The 15,478-nt window shown below is 47.6% G+C and overlaps 1 protein-coding gene across 6 annotated transcripts in view; it reads left to right on the top strand.

The window, feature by feature from the left end:
• The first annotated feature begins 456 nt into the window (after nt 1-456).
• The window catches only part of ESYT2 (extended synaptotagmin 2), a 78,713-nt gene continuing 63,691 nt past the window's right edge, over nt 457-15,478 (top strand). Inside the window, exon 1 of one of the 6 annotated variants that reach the window (XM_070369005.1) lies at nt 457-892. In XM_070369005.1, coding sequence (XP_070225106.1) covers nt 581-892 — 312 coding nt within the window. In that variant the 5' untranslated portion in view covers nt 457-580. The remainder of the gene's footprint in view (nt 893-15,478) is intronic. The other 5 variants (XM_070369006.1, XM_070369003.1, XM_070369009.1 and 2 more) reach the window with 5 other exon arrangements.

Below are 15,478 nucleotides of genomic sequence, written 5' to 3'. Positions count from 1 at the left end.
ACGCCTCAAGGGCGCCCCGCCCATCCGTGATGGCGTCACAAAGCACCGCCCACTCCGCTTCAGGCGCGCGCTCTCAAGCCTGTGAGGCGACACCCACGCCGAGCCCAGCTCCCCCCAGTGTCAGAGGCGCCCCGCCAGTCCGTGATGACGTCACAAAGCACCGCCCACCTCGCCTCAGGGGCGCTCTCTCAAGCCTGTGAGGCGACACCCACGCCGGGCCCGGCCCCCCCAGCGTCAGAGGCGCCCCGCCCACCCGCGCCAAGAAGCCACACACCAGCCAGCCCCGCCCAACCCCCCGCCACCGCGGCGCTGGCGGGCCTTGTGGGATGACGTCCCTCGCGGGCCGGGCCCACCCCGCGTTGGGCCGCACCCAGGCCTGGGGCCACACCCGGCTGCCGCAGTGGAACACCTCCGCTCCTCTCCGCCACCGCCACCGCCCTGCGTGCTGACGTCACACGGCGCCGCGGGCGGAAGCGCGGGCGGGTGGGTCGGGCGGCTACGCCGTCCCCTCAGAGGGGCGCTGCAGCGCGGGCTGAGGCGCCTCGGCCGGGAACCGAGGGGAGCGGTACGCGGCGGGGCCATGAGCGGCTCCAGGGCTCCGGGCCCCGAGGTGGGCGCCTCCGGGGCAGAGCCCCCCGGCGCGGCGCTGAGCGTGGACGTGGCAGGGCTGCTGGCACAGCTGGCGCGCAGCTTCGCGCTGTTGTTGCCGGTGTACGCGCTGGGCTACCTGGGCCTGAGCTTCAGCTGGGTGCTGCTGGCGCTCGGGCTGCTCGTGTGGTGCCGCAGGAGCCGCGGCCTTAAGGCCACCCGCCTGTGCCGCGCGCTGGCGTTACTGGAGGACGAGGAGCGCGCCGTGCGCCTAGGGGTGCGCGCCTGCGACTTGCCGGCCTGGGTGAGTGGGCGCCGCGGACCCCGGCCCGCCCCCGGACCTGACCAGCCCTGCCGGCCTCCGCTGGTCAGGGTCAGGGGCCCCGGGCCCGCTCTGACCCCGCCTTCCCACTCGGTCTGGGAGGTCCTCGCCTACCTTTACTCTGGCCCAGGTCAGACCAGGGATGCCCGCCCGCCACGGTCCCGGCCCTTGACCCCGCCTGCCCGCCCGGCCGGGAAAGCCCTTCGGGAGTACCGACCCACCACTACCCGGCCCGGGTCGGGTCCCCACCCGCCCTGACCCCGCCTGCCCGCTGGGTCAGGGGTCTCCGCCCGCCACTACTCCGCCTGGTCGGGGTTCCCACCCGCCCCGTCAGGGGTTCCTGCGTGTCCTCGCCCCACCCGACCGGACCCCGCCCGAGTCAGGGTCCCTGCCCGCCGCGACCCGGGTCCTGGCGCTGGCCGCCCGCCCGGTCGGAAGTCCGGGCTCGTCCCCGCCCCTCCCGGGTCTGGGGTCCCCTCATTCCTCGACCCCTCCCACCTGGGGCGTTCTGAGCCCCGGGCGCTGGCGTCTGTCCGAGCCGGGTAAATCGGGGGTCGCCGCCGCTGTCGCCGGGCCCCCACCCCGGCCCGCAGACCCCGCGGGTGGGCGCCTTCCCCTCTCCGCGCGGGCGGGTCCCGAGCGCAGGTGAGGCGCGCCCCGCGCGCTCCTCCCGCGGCCACGTCGCCGGGCCTCCCCGCGCGGTGCCGCGACTCCCGCCGCTGGAATGTGAGCTCGGGGCGCCTGGTGCGCTCCGCGGGCCTGGACGCCGCTCGCTTCTCTGCTGCGGAGAAGGCGGCCAGCGGTGAGCGGGGAAGGGCGGTTTCCTCCTCCGCTGAGACGCCTCAGCCGTTTCTCGGTTGTTTCTGACACAGTTGAGCAGTGGGGGGTCCGCCAAAAGGTCCTCTGATGTTACGATAATTGGAGGTTTGTTTTCACATCTTTGGAAGTAACGTTATGAGCTGAGTAGCTTTTATGTAGGGTAGACTTGAATCCGAGGTGAATTTTAGGTGGGTGGGGGCAGGAAGTTTTGGAAGAGTTGCACTAATGGAAAGAGTCCTGGTATTGATTATGTTTACACCCAGCAATTCTCATAATTTATTTATGCAATGTGGAAACCAATCGAGTTGGCTTCCTCCTGCTTTCTTAGCCATAAGTTGGTGTCGCAGTTTCAGGCAACAGGAAATAGTGCTTATTTTAAGATAAATGATGCTCATGTTAGGCTTGATGTAAACTTCATGGGGAAATGGCCAGCCAGTGACTTTCAGAAGGGTCGTTTTCTGTTAGCGGAGAAAAGGACTTGGCGTGTGATCCCTGTTTCCAGTCATAAGACATTTGTCATGGAGTACATGACACAGGCAGACAGGTTGCAAAGCTGGAGTGCCCAGGGTCAGGAGGAACCTAACCTAATGGCTACTACCTGTGAGGACAAATAGCAATTGTAGTAAGAATCTCACAGTCAGGGACTTTGGGAATTTAAAATTCTATCAATACATGGTGGATGTGTGCACAGTAGTATTTGGAAGAATCAGAATAAGTAGTGTGGTGTAGCTTTTCGCCAGTAGCAGCAAAGAGGAGTGAAGTGTAGAAACCCAGGTGTGAAAAGCCAAGAACAGAGATGCACTTTTTGGAAAGGCAGAAGGACTTTCAAGCGGCATCTTGTGTCTTATGTTACACCAAATTAAATGATTACAGAAAGTAACCAAAAACAGTGAGTAGGAACATTAATGGCACCCCACTCCAGTACTCTTGCTTGGAAAATCCCATGGACAGAGGAGCCTGTTAGGCTGCAATCCATGGGGTCGCTAAGAGTCGGACACGACTGAGCGACTTCACTTTCACTTTTCACTTTCATGCATTGGAGAAGGAAATGGCAACCCACTCCAGTGTTCTTGCCTGGAGAATCCCAGGGACGGGGGAGCCTGGTGGGCTGCCGTCTATGGGGTCGCACAGAGTCGGACACAACTGAAGTGACTTAGCATAGCATAGCATAGCATAGGGACATTACCCAAACAGTAGACATAATCAGGGTCGAGAGTCACAGGAATTGGGGCTGTTGACATTCATAGATAGTTGGTTATGGGGCAGTTGGCTAACATCAGTGCTTGTGAAAGTTGTGAAATGCATGCTGTTTTAACAGTAAATTAAGAGGTATGTTTGTTACCATATTGAAGGACATGACAAATTGTTATTATTTTATTAACAGAAGAAAAGGGTGATTAGCCAAAGATTCCTTTCTTGGATTTTCCTCAGTGTGACTTAAACTGATGAACCTTGGTGTTCATCTCGTAAAGTATGGAATTTCTATTTTTCACACAGCTTTTCACTTGTTCATCAAATTTGTATTTGCGCTCACATTACATGTATATACACTTAAACACGCCTGTATTGCTTAGAAAACTGCTGTGAGAATTCACACAAAATTTGATTGTGATCATATCCAAGAAAAGCCTAGGAGTCTGAGGTTTGAGGAAGATGTTTTAATACCTTTTTTATTGTAATACCCATGTGTTATTTTCCTAATAAAGCCAGTAAATTACACTGCCTAGAAGTGGACCTGCTGTTCTGTTATAGCTAGGGAATAAATCAGCAATAGAAATCGTTCATATATAAGAAGAGTTAAGATTTCTGTATTAGTAGTTCTTTGATTTTTACTGTACAAACTTAGGTTCTTCTGGTTGGTATTTTGCTTTGAACAAGATGTGTTTGTGCAGATTTCATAGTGGGTCATTGACAGCTGTGATTCACAGCAGGGTAGAAGCAGAGGAAAACATGAAGTAATGTGGTACTCACTTCCTAGCTTCACTTTTGAATATGTTTACTCACAATTTTTCTTCTTTTTATTTAGTAAAGTAAAAATTTATGTTGGCTGATAAACAAATATGAATACTTTGAGAAAAGTGTATATACTATTTCAAATCAAGGCTATTAGGAGGATATGAAAAACGGCTCTCATTTAACATGTGACAATTCTGTAAGACTTTGATCTTACAGCTTTAATGAACCACAGTACTATTCATTTCTTTACTCTCTTTTTTCATCAACAGGGAAATCACCTGGTAAGTCTGAGTTGACAGATTGAGGACTGGCCTTTTTGTTGTCCCTGTGGTTGTCCCTTGTCAATTGAGCCCTGTAAAATTAGACTATGGTTGAAGAAAATTCTTGAAGAGTTTTTCATAGAGATGCGTAAAGATGGTTTTCCACTACGATTTTTGTTTATTTGAAAAAGTAGAACTTGATGTGAAGTCTGCCCTTTTTCCGTTTTCACTGCTGCCAATTAATGTTGATTCTATGGCAGCAAATAATTAGAAACCCAAACCTGCTGTAAATGACTATTGGTCTTCTATGCTTCTTACACCTTGATGATTGAGATTTAAAGCACCGTCAGCTTATGTGTTCTGCTGTTTTTACTGTTATGCACTAGCTTTTCTTTAGGGAGAGCTTTCTTCCTGTGGTTCTTCTGGGAAGTTCAGGAGAATTTTAAGTCTAGCCAAAATTTATTATGTGTACAAAGTTTGGTCTTATGTAAAGGAACGGCAAATACTTTTATTCTCAGTGTTAATCATTGACTTATCCTATTAAAAAGTTTTGTGAAGACTCGTTAACAGACTTGTAACTACATCAGGTCCCAGAGTTTAGCTATTTTAAACTGCAGTTGCAACTTTAGACCCTAGACCAATTAAGTGCTTGGAGAAAATGTTGGGACCTCCTCAAAGCTATGAAAGAGATGTGGATACTCTTCGGGTTTCCTTTCTGCACCCGCTACTGCTGTAGTCACCGGCAGCTCACTGTTGTGCCAAGTGCTTCATGAAGTTAGAGCAGAAGGCCCCACGGTGCCGGACGTAAAGCAGTAAATACCTATTCACATTCAGGATCTATGCATACATCAGGTTGTGTGCTCTGGGTTTTCTGCTTCAGGTGAATATATTAGCCTCACTTTATATTTCAAGATCGGAGAATGTAGAGCTAGGACTAAACTGTAAATAATTAAACAGATACAGGAATTGAAAATATATGTAATTATATTAAGTTATATTTAGTTAATATATGTTGTATTAAGTTATATTAAATATTTGTGTAAAATATAGATCTTGGTCCTGTGAAGAAACAATTATCAACAACTGACTAGTCACTTAGTGTTCTCCTTAGGCCTGGTGAACTTCTTACTATATTCTTTGTGAGTTTTCATGATTTCTATACTAGTTGCGACATTTAACCTTGAATGATATCACAGATGTTGAAAATAGATTAAAAACGACTGAATTGTAGACGTTAAATGAGTGAATTTTATGGTATGTGAATTACTTGTCAATAGTGCTATTGAAAAATATTATAGACATTAAATTTCTTTTAAAAATAAGTGAAACAGGTGATTAGTTATAGTACAGAGTAAGCCACACAAACCACCTTGCTTATGGAATTCCAACTAAAGCTGTTATACCTTTTTAAAATTATTGTTTCGATGTAAATTTGGAGTAATTTATAAAGAATATTTAATGAACGAGGAGGGCTTATGAATGAAAAAAGTAACTCCATAAATATTATTACCTTAAACCTAATGTTACTTTCTACTTCCCTATGGTTCAGTGGTAAAGAATCCACCTGGTAAAGAATATAGGGATGTGGGTTTGATCCCTGGTTCTTGAAGATCCCCTGGAGAAGGAAATGGCAACCCACTCCAGTATTCTTGCCCACGGACAGAGAATCTGACACAACTTAGTGACTAAACAACAACAGATGTTACTTTAAGCATTGCTGCTACATTGGCTAAATGAACAAATAGAGATTTTACTTCAAAGATGTAAATATCCTAAATGTGTGTGTGTGTAGGGAGTTCTGTATGAGTTATTCTAAACTCTTAACTTTAATTCAAGGTAATGATACGTAATTACAGTGTGTATTTGAGAAATCTAGCTGGTAAATTGGTTTGTTTTTTATAAGATATATTCTATCATAGGGCTTCCCTGGTGACTCAGACTGTAAGGAATTTGTCTGCAGTGCAGGAGACCCAGGTTTGATCCCTGGGTTGGGAAGATTCCCTGGGAAAGGAGATAGCAACCCACTGCAGTATTCTTGCCTGGGAAGTCCCATGGATGGAGGAGCCTGGCGGGGTACAGCCCATGGGATCGCAAAGAGTCAGACATGTCTGAGCAACTAACACTGACATTATCATAGCATGATTTTATTTTTTTAAGGCCCACTATTTTTTTAAAATTTTAATTAATTTATTTGTTTATTTGGGTCACCAGCATGTGGCATGCAGTATCTTCGTTTCTCTACCAGGGCTAGAACCTGTACTTCCTGGAGTGGAAGTGAGAAGTTTTTATATAGATGTAATTTTTTATATTTATGTAATTTATTGTTTGGCTGTGTTGGGTCTTCAGTATTGCATGGGCTTTTCTCCTGTGGCAGCAAGCGAGGACTACCCTCCAGTTGCGGTGCTCTGCCTTCTTATCGTGGTGGCTTCTCTTGCTGATCGTGTGTTCTAGGGCACTTGGGCTTTAGTAGTTGGCGGCGTGAGGGCTCAATAGTTGTGGTTCGCGGGCTCTAGAGCACAGGCTCAATAGTTGGGGTACAGGGGCTTAGTTGCGCCACAGCATGTGGGATCTTCCTGGACCAGGGATCTAACCCCTGTGTCCTACATTGGCAGGTGGATTCTTCACTACTGAGCCGCCAGGGAAGTCCTGGAAATGTGGAGTCTTAACCATTGGACCACCAGGGAATTCTTCATAGCATGATTTTAGAATGAATGTACTGTTTGTAGACTCTTGAATTTTGTTATGTTTTGTTAATTTATTATCTTTTTTGGTTTCCATGCCAACACTGTCGGATTAATTTTCCTTCTTCGTTTAAAGATCTAAGGACCCACTATCTACAGTCGTGTTAGAGATCACCTTCCCTTCCTGTGTGTACTTACTCCAGGCAGCTACGAGGTGGGGTGTGATGGCTGAAGAGTGCCCTCATGGTCAGAAAGTGGTTTGTGGGGGAAGGTGTGCGTATAGACACCCTAAAGGACAGAAGAATAAGTGGGAACAGCAAAATCAGGCGTGTCTCAGGGTGGAGGTGTCAAGTGTCAGAGCCCAGTAGGACAGCACAGTGGATCCCTGGGCTTTTCCTTGGTGGGGGTTCAGGCGGGGGAGGGTTGTAAGTAAGGTGGGAACTGTCATCCAGGCCCAGGGGTGAGGAGCGGAGGTGCTCAAACTGGGGACTGGGCCACCTGTCAGGCAGCACCCCCGTGTCTCAGGGGGGCTGGGCGATGTGTTCAGAACCAGGCTCGTGAGGTCAGAACACGGGAACCCTGCGTAGTGCGGGAGATCTCCTGCCCTGGCTCCGGAACACTTAGCGCCACGCTGCCGCTGGGTCGCTCAGCCTGGAGGGGCTGCTGGAGGTGCCCGCCCGCCTTCCCTCAAGCTCTGCTCGCTTTCACTCCTAAGGACCTTATTGTGCTGTAAACACTGAGTCACCTTGTGTTCTTTTGGAACTGGGTGGGGCACAGTTCTTGTATAAATAGTGTCTGTAGTTGTCTTGCATGGCATTTTTCCATTTAACATGTTTGATTCACAAGTTTTTTCATGGTCTTTCTCCCTGTCAGTGGTTTTGCTTCATTTTTTCCCCTGCTTAACTGTTTTTTAAAAAAAAAAAAAAGTCTTGTAAGTTTTTTTAAAAGGAAACTATTCTATTTTGGTGAATTTTTCCTAGAGTAGATGATATTTTAAGTAACAAGCCTAGCTTAAGTGCAGGAATCAAAAATGAGCTTTTATTGATTCATCTGTTCACTGAGCCAGAATTTATTAAACCTTTGCTATGTTCCATGTACTGTGCTAGGTAATAAGTAAGACAAGGCCTTAAACTCAGAAATTTATAGCTAATAATAACATAAATCCAGGAATAATCCTAATTTTAGTGTGCACTAGCAGTTTTTTCTTTTTTAAAAAATAAAAATAATACTCATTTTTCTTAAATCAAAAAAGTGTATTAAAACATTATTCATGTGGAAAAAGAAAGGCAAACCTTTATTAGATCTTTCAGTTAGTGAAATGATATGTTCATTTTTTTAAAAGAGTCTGCCTTTTAGAGCATTTTGTGCATTTAAGTAATAGCTCATCTCTTTAAAGGAGAAGGCAATGGCAACCCACTCCAGTACTCTTGCCTAGAAAATCCCATGGACAGAGGAGCCTGGTAGGCTACAGTCCCTGGGGTCCCGAAGAGTTGGACACGACTGAGCGACTTCACTTTCATGCATGGGAGAAGGAAATGGCAACCCACTCCAGTGTTCTCCAGAGCCTAGAGAATCCCAGGGATGGGGGAGCCTGGTGGGCTGCTATCTATGGTGTTGCACAGAGTCGGACACGACTGAAGCAACTTAGCAGCAGCAGCAGCATCTCTTTAAATCAGTGTATTGTAAAAGATTTTATTGATAAGGATTAAACCCTTTCTTCTAGGGTTTGTAGATACAGCTAGCTGTGCATATAACTTCAATGTTATGTTGTCCTGTCTATGCCTATTTTGGGAAAGGCAGTCTTGTGATCACTCATAGTGGATGCCTCTGAGACCCGTAGTTCAATCTCTGTGTCTATTAAGTGGATTACAGCAGGATGTGCAGAGGAGAACATCAGAGTGATGGCACTGTCAGCAGCGGTGACTCTGTTTTTTAAAGGACGTCGTCGTCGTACCTGGTGACTATACTTGAGAATTAGTGATAACCGCACAAATGGCAGATGTGGAAATACTAATATGAAAGTGTTTATTATTCTTTCTTTTTTTATTATTTCCAAAAATGTCATTGAAGTTGAGCTTGAAGTTCTTTTCTTTGTTCAGTCATGTAGTGAACTTTATCTTTCTACTTTCAATGAATATGTTGTCTTGTATGTCTTTTATTATGGCTGTGTGCTCAGTGGCTCAGTCATGTCTGACTCTTGGCAACCCCGTGGACTAACTGTGGCTTGCCAGGTTCCTCTGTCCATGGATTTCCCAGGCAAGAATACTGAAGTGGGCTGCTCTTTCCTCCTCCAGGAGATCTTCCTGACCCAGGGATCAAACCTGTGTCTCTTGAGTCTCTTGCATTGGCAGGCAGATTCAGGGAAGCCCTTTATATTATGGCTAGACAAGTTTTAAAAACATGTTTTTCTGGTATGAGAATACATACTCATTGTAGAACATTTCAAGCTTTGCAGAAGAATAAAAGGAAAACAGTTACCTACTGTCCTCCTAACCAGTGGTAGCCATTATTAATGTTTTGGTGATTTTCTGAGTCTTTAGTATTGACATGATTGGAGGTACATGGATGTATGTGTGTGTTGTATTTGCCTTCACTAAGCATTATGGTGTGAACATTATGTCATTATTCTTCAGAAACATGGCTGGTTTTTGCAGTAGTGTCTTGTTTATGGGAGTGCCATGCTTTATTTAGGTTGTCTCATGTACAGATTCCAAAAATGAGATTGTTAGTTACTGAAGGTTAAGAAAAGGTAAAACTAGAATTTGAGATATTTAATTTTTTACCTTTTCACGTTACAAAAGATGGTTCGTGTGAGCCATTCATGTAATCTGTCCAGGATATATGAACTATTTTTGAACTCCTAAGAGTAGCATAGTAATTTTATAAGCAGAAGTCTAGCTTTAGAGGGCAGTGTTTGTTTTTGAATAGTGTGATGTTAAAATAAGCACAGTAGATTTATCCAGATCCCCTCTTATGTAAATAACCTTTAGAAGAAGAGAGTGCTCCCACGCAGTCACTCTTTGAAGGGCTTTTCTTCCTCTGTGCTGTGTTGGCAAGTGAGAGTTGGGTAAGCCAAGTCATTGCTTTTTGTAGCATGGTATAGGGATAGTTGTTTGGAAATGGCTGAGAGGGCTCACTGCATTGTCCTTGATCTTGTCTGAAAATAGCCAGCTGTGTGACTGGCGTCGTCAGTGTTACCTGGCAGTCCTTGGGCACTGAGTGTTGTGGGTCACCCTCAGGGACCTGTGTCACACGTGACGGTGTTGCCGCTGGGGCACACACTCGAGAAGCAGGCTTGGTCTGACCCACGTGGGTTCCTGTCTGAGGCCCACCCACTCCCAGCTCTGTGCTCTCTGACAGGTCAGCACTGCTTTCAGAACCTTAGTGCCCTTATCATTAGGTGGGCACTGACAGGAGCCTCGGCTTGTGTGTTGTGGTCTTGAGGCTGGAATAAGGAAGGCCCAGGGCTAAATGGCAACCCACTCCAGTGTTCCTGCCTGGAGAATCCCAGGGACGAGGGAGCCTGGTGGGCTGCCGTCTATGGGGTCGCACAGAGTCAGACACGACTGAAGCGACTTAGCAGCAGCAGCAGGGCTGGCAGGGTAGCTGGAGGTCCCTTAGGGTTAGGAATCCCGTGCTGATGCCTCCTTTTAACTGTCGGCTGTTAACCTCCAGCTTCCTGCTGCCTGAGGGCGTCTCTCACCTTGCCACTGCCTCCCCCACTTCAGCTGGAGCAGGCAAATGACAGAGCTTCTGTTAGTTTCTGTTTCACTGGGGTTGTTTGTTTTGTTGCTAAGAGTTTATCTACCATAATGCTTTGTTATGAGTTGCACTTGAAAATACTCCTTGTATTTTCTTTCTCTTTTGTCTCTGAACATCCTAAAGTAATATCCAAGGAGCCAGTGTTGTTACCCCTCATCCTCGCTGCCTCTTCCTTAAATTCTGTCCTGCTGCTGTTCAGTCCCTCAGTCGTGTCCAACTCTTTGTGACCCCATGAACGCTGCAGAATGCCAGGCTTCCCTGCCCTTCACCATCTCCTGGAGCTTGCTCAGACTCAGTCCACGGAGCCGCCTGTCCTCTGTCCCCGTGTCGTCCTCTGTCCCCGTGTCGTCCTCTGTCCCCGTCTCCTGCCTGAGGCTGTGGTTGCTCTTGCTCTGCTGTAGCAGCCGCCCTGACACAGCAGATGGCTGTGGCTCGTTCCATTAGGAGACTGTCACGCAAAACCTTTAAATTCATGTGCTCATTTCCTTCCTCTTGTGAGTAAGTGTTGGTTGGGGACTAAAGTGGGGGTTTGAAACTGCATATCAATAACCTCAGATACGCAGATGACACCACCCTAATGGCAGAAAGTGAAGAGGAACTTGGTGAAGATGAAAGAGGAGAGTGATAAAACTGGCTTAAAACTCAACATTCAAAAAACTAAGATCATGATATCTGGTCCTGTCAGTTAGTGGCGAATGGGGGGATGAAGACAGTGACAGACTTTATTTTCTTGTGTTCCAAAATCACTATGGACAGTGACTGCAGCCATGAAATTAAAAGGCGCTTGCTGCTTGGAAGAGAAACTCTGACAAACCTAGACAGTGTATTGAAAAGCAAAGAGATGTCTTTGAGACCTTTGCTGACAAAGGTCCATCTAGTCAAAGCTATGGTTTTTCCAGTAGTCATGTGTGGAGGTGAGAGTTTGACCATGAAGAAGGCTGAGTGCTGAAGAATTGATGCTTTTGAACTGTGGTGTTGGAGAACACTCTTGAGAGTCCCTTGGACAGCAAGGAGATCCAACCAGTCCATCCTAAAGGAAATCAGTCCTGAATATTCATTCATTGGAAGGCCTGACGCTGAAGCTGAAACTCCAATACTTTGGCCACCTGATGCGAAGAACTGACTCATTGTAAAAGACCCTGATGCTGGGAAAGATTGAAGGCAGGAGGAGAAGAAGATGACAGAGGATGGGATGGTTGGATGGCATCACTGACTCAATGAATGAGTTTGAGCAAGCTCCAGGAGATGGTGAAAGACAGGCAAGCCTGGCGTGTTGCAGTCCATGGGGTCGCAGAGTCGGACATGACTGAGCTGAACAACAACAACAAAATTTTGGGTCAACTATGATAGTTTAATTTAACCGATATTAGATGTAGAGTTGTTTCCTTCTGTTTCCATCCAGTGGGTTATGTTCTGGGTTTCTTAGAGTACGGTGGATCTGCAGAAGATAAACCCAGTGATGTGGAAAGACAACATCCTCCAGCTTGCTTTGTGCCGTAAATTCTACCCTGGAGTGCGTGTGAAATGCTGGGTTTTGAGTCTGCCACTCATGTTCTGAGGTACCAGCATCAGATGAAAGTTCCTCATCTGGGCGATGCTCTTGTTTTCTCACAGAACTGCTTCATATCAATCATTCAGTTAAGTGTGCTTAGTCTTGTAATTGTGGATCAAGAGTTTGAAGACAGGGACTTTTTATGTCTGCTGTAGCATCTAACAGTTTGCAAGGAGTCTGCACAGAAAACCTAGTGAGTGGTTGAAACAGTGAACTACTAATTGCTTGTTTTACGAGGACTCTACACTCAATTATAAATTGTCGTGTAATGCCTATGATGCCAATATATGTATTTGAGGTGAGCTGCCTACTGAGATCATCAATTTATTTCATTTGTGCTATAAATACTTGCATGCATAGCAAGTGAACACATAAGATCTATTAATGCTAAATTAATGTTTTTTCATATACATAGATTTTGAAATCTATTCGGAGCTGTTAGAAAGTGTTGATTTTACTTAGTAGCTTGAATCTGATTGTGGTTTTACACTGGGGAAGTGAAAGCATGAACACTGCTGTGTGTGTGAGGGACAGTCTTAGCAGGACTTACCTGAGGGCTGTTTCATCATGGATGGGCAAGAGGGGAAGGGAGCAGCCCCCTTAACTTGCTCCCCGGACTGGGGCCACCAGAAGAAAGCTCTGCAAACTGGTGGCTTAAAACAGCACAGATTTATCATTTACAGTTCTGGGGGCCAAAAGTCTGGAAGCAGTTCCCAAGGGCTGAAACCAGGGGATTGACAGGCCCTTCCCAGCTTCTGGAGCTGCGCTCCTGGGTGCGTGGCTCCTCACCCTCACTGCCGGCAGCTGCTCCAGTCATCACATACTTTCTGTTTTCTGTCTGTGTCTGTTCTGCCTCTGCTCCCACCTGAGAGGACGTGTGTGATTGCATCACAGCCCACACAGGACGCAGGACAGCTCCTCAACTCAAGAGCTTATCAACTCAACTTATCACATCTGCTAAGTCCTTTTTTTTTTGTCTCGTAAGGAAACACGAGTCCTAAGGAGTGAAACGTGGCCATCTCCTGAAGAGCCACGAGCGCCCCTCCATCTTGGATACTCAGGAGGAGGGTAGCTGAGCACAGTGGCGGTGGCTCAGCTTTGTCTCATCTGCTCTGGAAGGCCTTTCCCTCCACTGGACCTCTGGGCTCAGATTCATGTTGTGTCTTGGGTTCAGTACTGTGACTATTCCCCTTCACTGCCGTTCTCCTGGTGCCTGAGAATTACATGTGGCCTTGTGGGTGCAGGTGGGGGAGAGGAGCTGGGCTACAGTGTTTGCGTCGGGAGCTGAGGAGTGGAGCAGGGCCTCTCGCTGCTGGCATTTGGGCCAGATCTGAACGACGCCAGGAAAACACCGAAACATTTAAAGCGATGGCATGTCCCAATTTGAAAACTGGACGTGTAGCAAGATAAATCTGGCAGTGATGGCCAAGGAGACTGAGGGGACAGAGTGGGGACCGGCTCCGAGCCTGAGGAAGGAAGCAGCGCCTGGCCCTGACGGCTCACTGGAGGGAGGGATACAGGGCTGGGCTCGTGGAGGGAAGGCGGCTCCAGCTGAGCCCCTAGGGGAGGACGCGTGATGGCCTTCGCCAGTAACCATTCAGTAGGAACAGGAGTTTGGAGGCCTAGGGATAAGGCTGGGAGATGGTTAATCTTGTCTTATAAACGTTGAGTTTAAGAACCCTAAAGGAGTTCTTAGAGGAGTTGTCCAACAGCAGCCAGTGGCTGGTAAGGGAGACCTGGGAGCATAGCCGGATACCTCAGTTCACAGGCGATGGGTGCTTGAGATCATGCTTGAAGTGGAGAAATGGAGGAAGTGAGTGTAGACAGTGTAGAAAGACCAGAGCACCCAGGACAGGCCTTTGCTCCCCGGAGGAAATCAGGAGGTGGAAAATGAGGAAAGGGAATTCCCTGGCCATCCAGCCGTTGTGAGTCCATGCTTTCACTGCCATGGCCCGGGCTCAGGCCCTGGTCAGGGAACTAAGATAGCACAAGCCACACAGCATGGCCAAAAAAAGGGGGACATGGTCCATCCATTAGTGCTCACTGTGTGCAGCTTCTCTTCCAAGCTCTGCGTAGAGGAAGTCAGTAAGGCCCGCAGCGTGCCTGTTACCCTGTCCTAAGGGCGAGGGGACAGACCACACTGGCACGCACTTTGGGTCTGCGACAGACTTTGAACTGGGAAGTCTGTGAGTTCTCAGCCCTCTCTTGATGGTGGTGAGGAAGAAACTGGGGATTAGACATCATTTCATCTAGTCATTTACTAATGTGGGCAAGAATCCCTTAGAAGAAATGGAGTAGCCTTCATAGTCAACAAGAGAGTCAAAAATGCAGTACTTGGGTGCAGTCTCAAAAACAGCAGAATGATCATGGTTCATTTCCAAGACAAGCCACTCAGCATCACAGTGATCCAAGTCTGCGCCCCAACCACCGATGCCAAAGAAGCTGAAATTGATCAGTTCTAAGACCTTCTAGAACTAACAACAAAAAAAGATGTCCTTTTCATCGTAGGGGATTGGAATGCAAAGTAGGAAGTCAAGAGATACCTGGAATAACAGGTTAAGTTTTGCCTTGGAGTACAAAATGAACCAGGGCAAAGGTAACAAAGTTTTGTCAAGAGAACACACTGGTCATAGCAAACACCGTTTTGCAGCAACACAAGATACGACTCTACATGTGGACATCACCAGATGGTCAATACCGAAATCAGCCTGTATTCTTTGCAGCCGAAGATGGAGAAGCTCTATACAGTCAGCAAGACTTGGCACTGACTGTGGCTCAGATCACGAACTCCTTATTGCCAAATTCAGGCTACGATTGAAGACAGTAGGGAAAACCACTAGACCTAAATCAAATCCCTTGGAGTGGGTGGTGACAGTGGAGGTGACAAATAGATTCAAGGGATTAGATCTGGTAGACAAGAGTGCCTGAAGAACCATGGACAGAGGTTCATAACATTGTATAGGAGTCAGTGACCAAAACCATCCTTTTACTGAGTCCAAGCTCACTCTGCTCATGGAACGACAGGCCAGTGAATCTAAGAGACAAGGGGTTGAGGCAAGAAAGAGACTTGATTCAAGGAGCCTGCTGATGAAGAAGATGACAGGCTAGTGCCTCAAAATAACCATCTCATCGGGTCTGGATGCCAGGTTCTGTTACAGATCAGAGATGGGGGAAGGTCAGTCAGTCAGTTCAGTTGCTCAGTCGTGTCTGACTCTTTGCGACCCCATGAATCACAGCACACCAGGCCTCCCTGTCCATCACCAACTCCTGGAGTTCACTCAAGCTCGTGTCCATCGAGTCGGTGATGCCTTTCAGCCGTCTCATCCTCTGTCATCCTCTTCTCCTCCTGTCCCCAATCCCTCCCAGCATCAGAGTCTTTTCCAGTGAGTCAACTCTTTGCATCAGGTGGCCAAAGTATTGGAGTTTCAGCTTCAGCATCAGTCCTTCCAATGAACACCCAGGACTGATCTCCCTTAGGATGGACTGGTTGGATCTCCTTGCAGTCCAAGGGACTCTCAAGAGTCTTCTCCAACACCAC

Source organism: Bos mutus, chromosome 4, assembly GCF_027580195.1.
Source record: "Bos mutus isolate GX-2022 chromosome 4, NWIPB_WYAK_1.1, whole genome shotgun sequence".
NCBI lineage: Eukaryota > Metazoa > Chordata > Mammalia > Artiodactyla > Bovidae > Bos > Bos mutus.
The sequence above is the reverse complement of the archived record's forward strand: the minus strand, read 5'-3'. Positions and strand labels throughout refer to the sequence as shown.